The following is an 8,667-nucleotide window of genomic DNA, read 5'->3' as shown; positions in this document are numbered from 1 at the left end:
ATTAGAATGTATTACCGTACTAAAAGTACCTTCATCGGGGACCTCCCCGTGACGTTCGCATTGAACGAAAACAAAATTATCATGAATTTTACGTGCGAGAGTACCATTTGCGGCCATCTAGGGGTGTCATTTAACAATTTTCTTGCTCAAATACTCAGTGTCTACAGCCCTGGAGTCTTTGGGCAACCCTCTTGAAATAGTCTTGCGACCGCCCCTGATAGCTCTATCTATATTTATTTACAGCAATTTGTTGAGGAAACTAAATATATCAATGTAAATAGGTGGTATTGATACAGTTGAGTAGGCCTACGTATCGGCTGGTGGTCTAGAAAAAAATAATCGAATGCTATAGGTGTAAACTACAGTACATGATACCATAGATATTATAGTGTAATATATTAAATTCACTATAATCCACTATACTTCATAGCCACACATACATATTGTAGGTAACCGCAGCGTTCCATTTTTTGATGTACGTCGGAAGGCTATATATGCATGCTGACTGCCAGTGATCGAAACAATAGGTACGCGGTTGTCTAGCGGTGTCCTTTGTACGATTCGTTCGTGCCCAAGCTCACGTCAATATCATGTTACATCCTGGGACCAAAAATTCGTATTATTTTTCGGCAACCAATTAATTTGTTTAACAATAAGGTATGAGTTATTCACGAACGAGTTAACGAATTTTTCAATTTACAAATAACCTTTTGTATTGTGGGGCACGTATTTGGAGGATTTTCAGAGATGAGGGTGGTGAGGTATTGGGGATGTCGGGGATGGGGGTTCGCAGTCGGTTAAGGGGGGGTTCGCTGTAAAGGTGGGGTTCGCTGTAAAGGGGGTGTTCGCCCGAACCATAAAAACCCCCCCTGACTACGGGCCTGTAAACAACTATGAATGAACGCTTTGTTTTTTGTTCATGATATCTTTTAACTTAATAGATCTTTAGAAGAAAACTTCAAATTTCACAATTAGCAAAATAGATTACTTGAGAAGAATAAATGATAACATTTATTTTACTGTGAACCAACTCATTCTTCTCTTCTAACAACTGAAATAAAGTGTTGGCAAGACAACATACCAGGTTTCCAATACAAAATACAAGCAAATAAGTTCGGAAGATTTCAATTTCAGACTTGAAAAGTTGTTACATACAAAAACATTTTTTTTAAATAAATTGATACCATACCACCCAAATATTAAATTTCATGGCTAGAAATGTCATACCTTAATTTGCATATACTTTACATGATAAATAAATAATTTCCTGTCAAATCATAGAATGATGTTTCCTAACCAATTTTCTTTACAGATTGAATACGAATGACAATAATAAGGATGTGAGTTGTGAAGTTCAAAATCTACAGTAGTTGAACAACATGGCATCTACCAAAGGTATGAAATACAGATGTAATGACCAAACAAATAACTCTTTTGGCAAAAAATAGATTCTCCTGGCAACTGAAATCAAAGTAAAGTCATGCATTTGGTCCATTCTTTAGTCTGGTTACCACCAGATAGACTTGTCTTCATTAGTACTTCTATGATGGGCTGAAAACAAGATGATCAAATCAGTATTCAGATATTGCAAACAATTGGGAATTCTAATGCATATTATTCTATGTATTAATTTTCATTCATATTTTATAATGAATAACATTTTGAAAATTATTATCCTATGTTAATTAATAAGTCCTGTAATTGTAGATATTTTAATCTTGGTAACATACCTATGATAAAATAGAATGGAGGAGGGGGGAGGGGGTGGTGGTGTTGGATTTTTTGTTTTACATAATAGTCATGCTTCATTGATTTAGCAATTGTTCAAATCTCCTTCTGTGTACATGCAGATGAAGCTACTTATACATCTTGCATCTCATTTGTATATTATAGAAATCTCTGAGGATGATTTCAGGCAACTGGTGACTGATATAGCAAATTGGTATGATCGAAGTGAATATCTCACAAGATTGAAACTTTTATACAAAGACCATCTGAACATGTCTAATGTGGAGTTGGGTAATGCTAAAAGTGTTATAGATCTACTACAGGATTTAACAGGATCTGGAAGTTTGAGTTCATCAAATTTTACTATTCTATATGACACAATAAAGATAACCAAGCAATTTGGCTTCAAGTCAAATGTTGAGAATCAACCTCCGGAAGATATTAAGAAACATGTGGTATCGATGTTGACACCATACAGACAAAAAGTTTATCAGCTGGGATTAGAACTTAAAGAGGATGAAGTATCCACACTAAATTCTTTATATAACAATCCAATAAAAAAATATCAAGACAGCTGGAGTTTGATTACTGATTTTGAGGACAGAAAAATCATTGATGAGGATTTTAAAAAGATGGAGAAATTTCTTACAAGTTTAGAAAGAAATGAAATGACAGGAGCTAAGAGGATTTTCATTGATGGTTAGTTTATTTGTTTATTGAATATTAATTAATTAATCAAACTACCCTACTATGGCGTTTTTCCTTTAAGTATCGGTAGGCTTCATTCTTATCTTAATGGTCGCTCCCAACAAGTTCTCTTTGGTCAGACTCTATCTTCTATTGAATTTTACTCTACCGGTGTTCCCCAAGGATCTATCATAGGACCCCTTTTCTTCTCTATCTACATTAATGATCTTCCTTATGCTCTTACTTCTTTTGATCAATGTATTAATGTTGATTGTATGCCGATGATACCATCATCTATTACACTTACTAACACATCCACACAGAAACTAAACTCTGCTCTTCAACTTCTCTCTCTCTCTCTCTCTCTCTGGCTTAAGTCTAACAAGATTCTCTTAATGTTAGCAACAAAAAAAACCTATGCTTCTAGGCTCTCCTTCTAAGCTAAGAGCTAGCAACTGAATTTACCCCAGCCTTGATGACTCCCCTATCCAATCTGTTACCTCTCATAAACACCTTGGCATTATCATTGATAATACTCTTACCTGGAAATCCCATCATCGCTCTGCAAAAAAAATAAACTCAATTACCTACTTACTTGCTCTTACCTCCAAATTTACTAAAAGTTCCTCCCTTCACATCTTGTATAATTCTTGATTTCTTGACTTGACTACTATTGCTCTGTCTGTGGGTCTAAACCTCTTCTACCATTAGCTACCATTAAATTCCAAAACAAAGCTATTCGTGTCCTTCTCCAACTTCTTTTCACTTACTTTTAAAGCTCTCCATAATTTTGCTCTCTCAATTACTTGCTAAGATCACATCTAATGGGCGCATGGCCACACGGCAGATCATTAACGATGATCTCCTTATCTATAGACCTTACTTGAAACTTTTCAAACAGTCTTTTAGCTTCAATGCTCCAACTTTTTTAAATCCTCTTCCTTTAGATATCCGACTTGCTTCATCTTACTCTTCCTTCAAATGTCTGTACAAGAACCATCTTCTTTTTTAGTTGCTTTCTTTTCCTATCTTTTTCTTCTGAGATGGTCAATTTTATTCTTTTAATTTTTTATTCTAATTTTGTTGTGCTTTTATCCTTATGAATTATATTTATTTTAATTTAATTTTTATTGTTACATGTTTATGTCTCGTCATGTTGTATTTTTATGAGGGTCCCTAATGATCAATTGGACCATCCTCGTAAATTATTTTTGAAATCAAATAAATAAAATTAAAATAAAATTAGTGACGTTAGTAGTGTAATACAGAACAATGTCTTTTGAGGCAGATTCAAACGTTGCCTTTATTTTATTATGATTTGGCCTTAATTTAAAATTACAGAAATCTTCAAATTCTGAGATACATCTTAGGATATTTAAAAGTAACATTGCATTTAAACATTTATTTTTTTTACTTTCAATGACAGTAACAAAATAAAAGGAGATATATAATATGACAACGTAACATTGAAAGAAGGCTTGATCCCTATGAAGGAGGACTTGTGTTGGGCAAGCCTGAAACATAATACAAAGTGACATAGTAACAATTTAGAAAAGAAAAAAACATTGAACTGTTTAATATTTACAATATTGTAGTAATTTTGTTTTCTTTTAAAATTGTGTATACTTTACTACAGTAGTATTCTGTAGTTTACATTTGATATGTAGCTGCCTTTGTATGTTACCTCTGTCTGAGTCTTAAATAAAATTAATTTTACCTACAACACCTATTCATTTCATAAATATATCAATTTATATCAACAAACTGAACAAAAATTAATTAAATGACAATGGAGCAAATGAACAAAATGTAAAGAGACATTAAATCATGTAATTATACATGGACAGCATAGAATAGGTGTCTTTGTGGTTATTTAGTATATTACATATTCATTAGGTTATTCGTTATTCTAATTTATTCTATTGGCAAAGAGTCAATGAACAAAGAGTGAAGAGACATTAAAGCATGCAATTATACATGGATAGCATAAAATTGGTGTAATCTATTTAACGTATTGCATATTAATTAGGTTATTCATTATTCTATTTTCCCAACAAGAATATCATTAAAATGCCAATAATAACAAAATCTTTTAGGTGGTTGAAATCATAGCCATACAGTGAGTGCTGGTATGTGACATCCCCATGGCCCCCTTTTCACAAGATACAAGATATATTTCTTTTCACTTTTATAAACATAAATCATACAAACTGTGACGTATTGACATTGATTATATTGTATTGATATTTTTGTTAAATTTAGATGTGGAATCAAAGGAAAGAGTAATGAAGCCTTCTTCTTTAAACTGGGAACAACAACTATCACCAACAGATAAAGGTATAATAACATTGAATGTTGTATAAAAAAAATTAAACACATAAGAATATTTGAATTTTATAATTATTTAATGTACACCAATTAAATTAAATACTTCTACTGGGCCTAGACGCATGCGCAGGTATATGTTACTGTTTCTTCTCTCTACCGTCCTCTTTTCATCTACCGATGCAAAGCTCACTACAAGGTAAAATCTGAATATCAAGTTTGTGCTGTAGTGTCTTCATATACCGTCTAGATTGATCCTATGTTGATGATCAGTTTAATATCAAGTTGGAACACACATTATTTTATAAGATTTATACATTCTAATATTTTATAAGATTGCTTTATTTTATTTTTTGCAGACAAAACTGAAGCAGATGTTGATGCCTTGTACCTTAAGGATAAGTTCCAAACTTTAAAATATGAACTTAGCAATATCTATAAGGGTCAGTTTTACAAGTGGTTGACATTCTGCCTGTGTGATAAGATATGTGTGGAAGATTTTACCCGTGATGATGGTAGAAGAATTCTTTTATTGAATGAACTTCAACGAACTGGTAAAATCACACCTTATAAATTTACTGTTCTGTTGGATATTGCAATTTTAACCGGTTTTAGAGAGGCTGAAGATCTGGTAATTCAATATATGATAGATAACAATGTTGAACCTGTTGATGACGAAAGGCTGTCATTGTTTCGACAACAACTATTCCAGGTTTTAAGAGACTGTGGAAAAAATGAGTTGAGGAAAGTTAATCATAATTATGATGTACTGAAAACATTTAAATCGACAAATATTTGGGATTCTGTGCTAATACTAGAGAGAGAAAAACTCCTAAACACACCTGCACACATAGATAAGTTTGCACATCTTCTTGGAAAATCCACTACACAGAGACTACTTGGTATGTATTATTTCTTATTACTCACTGTGCCAGTAAAGAAATATCAAAAATATCAAAACAGCTAGAGTTTGATTAAGGACTTTAAAGAGAGAACAATCATTGACAAAAAATGTTGTGAGCCATATTTCTTAAAATTTATTTTTTTATATTTTTTTCACTTCCTTATTTTGTCATTGTCTCCTTTTCTTTTTCTCGTTCTTTTTCCCCATTCCTTTTTCCTTTTCCCCATTACATTTCTAAAATATTTGTGAAAATTAGGGCTTTTTTTTTCAGAATAAAGACTAGTCCAGTTCAATGTGATATTTTAAAGCTAATATTTTTTATATTTAGTTGCAGAATCTACTGAAAGAATAATGAAGCTATCACCAATAGATAAAGGTATTTTATCAATTTTGGCAACAAAAATAAAATTGCATTTGCAAACAATATGCCAAAATCTAAAATTTATTATAATTGAACTTGATTGTAAATTATGGTTGGTGTCATACAATTGGACTTGGAACATACTGTAATTAATTGTATATTTTGGGTGGTATACAGCTGAGTTTAAATAACTACAGAGAAGGTAAACTTCTTCCTAGACCAGAATTAAGTTATAACAAAGTTATGAATTACTATATATTTATATTTTCTATTAAAAAAAAACATTCATAGAAAAGATGCTGTTTCATTTATCTTTACTAACTTGAAACTTACTAATTTTATTTAACAGTTATCAAGACGTTCTTGAAAGAACACAAAAAACAATCATATCAAGATATGCATCTACTGGGAACAGCAGTTTTTAATGAAGAACACAAAGTTAACATTGCAGACGTATTCACAGATCTCAAGTTACTTCAATCTACAAAACAAAAACAGGTTGACCAAGCAACAAGGCGGCAAGATGCTAAACCAACAAATTTAGTACATGTGTTGAAGATGATAAAATATAGAAGTTCATGTAAAGTTCTAATAACAGGTAAAGGGGGGATGGGAAAGACAACCCTTCTTAGACACATTACTTATAACTGGGCTACTAATAATGATGATACATTTGCTGACAAAGTGTTGTTTCTGTTAAATATCAGAGACATAGAGCCAGGAAAGACAATCATAGATACTATTGTTGGTGAAATTGACCTTGAAATATTTGCTAACCATATCAAAAAGATATCCAATGAGGAACCTAAAGAATTAATAAAAACGTTCATGATAGAAAAGGGGAATGAAATAGTTATACTATTAGATGGATTAGATGAGTTAAAGCAAGATGCTAAAAAACCATTACAATTATTGAAATTTAAATCTGCGCCAGTTTGGCTGTTATGTCACGTACGGCGCTCCATATGAGCCGCCTCGTTGTTGTTGTTTTACATACGAATGTTTACTGTTTGCTTTGTTAATAAAGTTACATTATTGTTATACCTCAAGTATCGGTTATTCAGTTGTATTATCTGTGTGAGTATTGTCTATATTATTACCAAGTTGGCGTGGTGGCAGCGTCAGGAGACGAAAATCCTACGCAACACATTTTACTGCCCACAAGAATATCGACTTACCGTCTACACAGGAGGCAGACCTAGGCCTAGCCTATAACTATAGTACTTATACTGCCGTTATCGCACATCCACAGGCGAGCAACTGACCGGCGCATACTGCCGTCGCTGTAATTCTCCGTTCGTCAATAGAGGAATAACGTTTTCATTCAGTACACTTTGTATAAACACCACAACAATGGCTGCATCCAATCGTGCCCCCAAGCAATGGTGCTTAGGTAAAAACGAAACAATAAACACATTTGAGAATTGGCGTCAAAACCTCATGTACACGTTAACATTAGACACTAAATTCGCCAATTTCCTGGTGGAAGGTTTTTCGTGGGGCAAGAAAACCAGAGCTTCCCCACTCCGAGGGTTCACTGATGACAATGGTTTTGAAGACAACGTAGCTAATGCTTTATCTGCACAACAGAAAGTAACCATGTTGGAACTAATGTTAGGTCAAATTGCTAACTATTGCCCTGTAATCTCAAGAAACACTATCGTAAAATCATCCACATCACTACCTTGCATCTGGCAGTGCATACGATTACATTACGGGTTCCAATCTAGTGGGGCTCATTTCTTAGAGTTTGCTAACATTAGTCTGGGCCCAGATGAACGCCCAGAGGATCTATACCAACGTTTGCTAGCTTTCATTGATGACAATCTTCTTCAAGCAGACAGTGTTATAACTCACCACAATCAACCTATTACGGAAGACGAAGAACTCACCCCTTCACTTGAAAACCTACTCACACTGACATGGCTACGCTTAGTTCACCCTTCACTTCCCCAACTCGTCAAACAGAGGTATGGCACAGAGCTTCGCTCACGTACACTGGCGTCCATCAAGCCTGAAATTTCACAAGCTATGACTTCCCTATTAGAAGAAATCAAAACTTCCGATGACACAAGAGTCATGCGTTCAGCGATTTTACCGTTTCAAAGACCAGCTTCTCTTCCTTCTCAACCACCGCGTTCCCGCTACCCACCTAAGACATTCAATACTCAGACATACAATAACAAACCAAATAAATGCTGCCCATTTTGTAAACAAGGTGGACGACCAGACCGCCACTTTCTCAGTGAGTGCAAGTTCCTTCCGGAACGTGACCGCCGCTACATGGCACGTGCCCGGGCCGCAAACATCTTCGACGATGACGACAGCTACTGCTATGAACAGGATTCCACCCGTGTCGAGGATCCCAACGACCCACCATCTGGTTCATCCTCAGCTCTTCGAATACAGGTACGTCAGTCGCCATATCTCGAAGCCTTTCACGGCTATAATACCGTACATATTACTATAGACAGCGGTGCTACTGGCAACATGATCCGTGAATCAACTGCACGTTTACTTGGCGTTCAGATTAAGCCCAGTAGTCAATCAGCACACCAAGCCGATGGATCTTCACAGTTACAGGTTATGGGCGAGACAAACGTCACCTTTACACGTGACAATAAAGACTTGACTTTCAATGGCCTCGTCGTTAAGGACCTCG

At 34.6% G+C, this 8,667-nt stretch overlaps 1 protein-coding gene across 1 annotated transcript; it reads left to right on the top strand.

Moving 5' to 3' along the window:
* Positions 1 to 1,379: 1,379 nt before the first annotated feature.
* LOC144837218 (uncharacterized) lies at positions 1,380 to 6,974 on the top strand. The gene is made up of 6 exons (XM_078692234.1): positions 1,380 to 1,395; positions 1,894 to 2,427; positions 4,678 to 4,752; positions 5,100 to 5,642; positions 5,973 to 6,020; positions 6,355 to 6,974. Exons 1-6 carry the CDS (start codon positions 1,380 to 1,382, stop codon positions 6,972 to 6,974), a joined length of 1,836 nt encoding a protein of 611 aa, XP_078548360.1.
* Positions 6,975 to 8,667: the final 1,693 nt, after the last annotated feature.

The sequence above is a fragment of the Antedon bifida genome, chromosome 3 (genome assembly GCF_963402885.1).
Source record: "Antedon bifida chromosome 3, ecAntBifi1.1, whole genome shotgun sequence".
Lineage (NCBI taxonomy): Eukaryota > Metazoa > Echinodermata > Crinoidea > Comatulida > Antedonidae > Antedon > Antedon bifida.
This window is presented reverse-complemented; position numbering and strand designations above follow the sequence as displayed.

Bases quoted from the DNA above. Each gene is read 5' to 3' on its own strand.
- LOC144837218 (XM_078692234.1), top strand. The intron at 2,428-4,677 runs GTTAGTTTATTT...TGTTAAATTTAG, and splicing joins TAAGAGGATTTTCATTGATG to ATGTGGAATCAAAGGAAAGA. The intron at 6,021-6,354 runs GTATTTTATCAA...TTTATTTAACAG, and splicing joins GCTATCACCAATAGATAAAG to TTATCAAGACGTTCTTGAAA.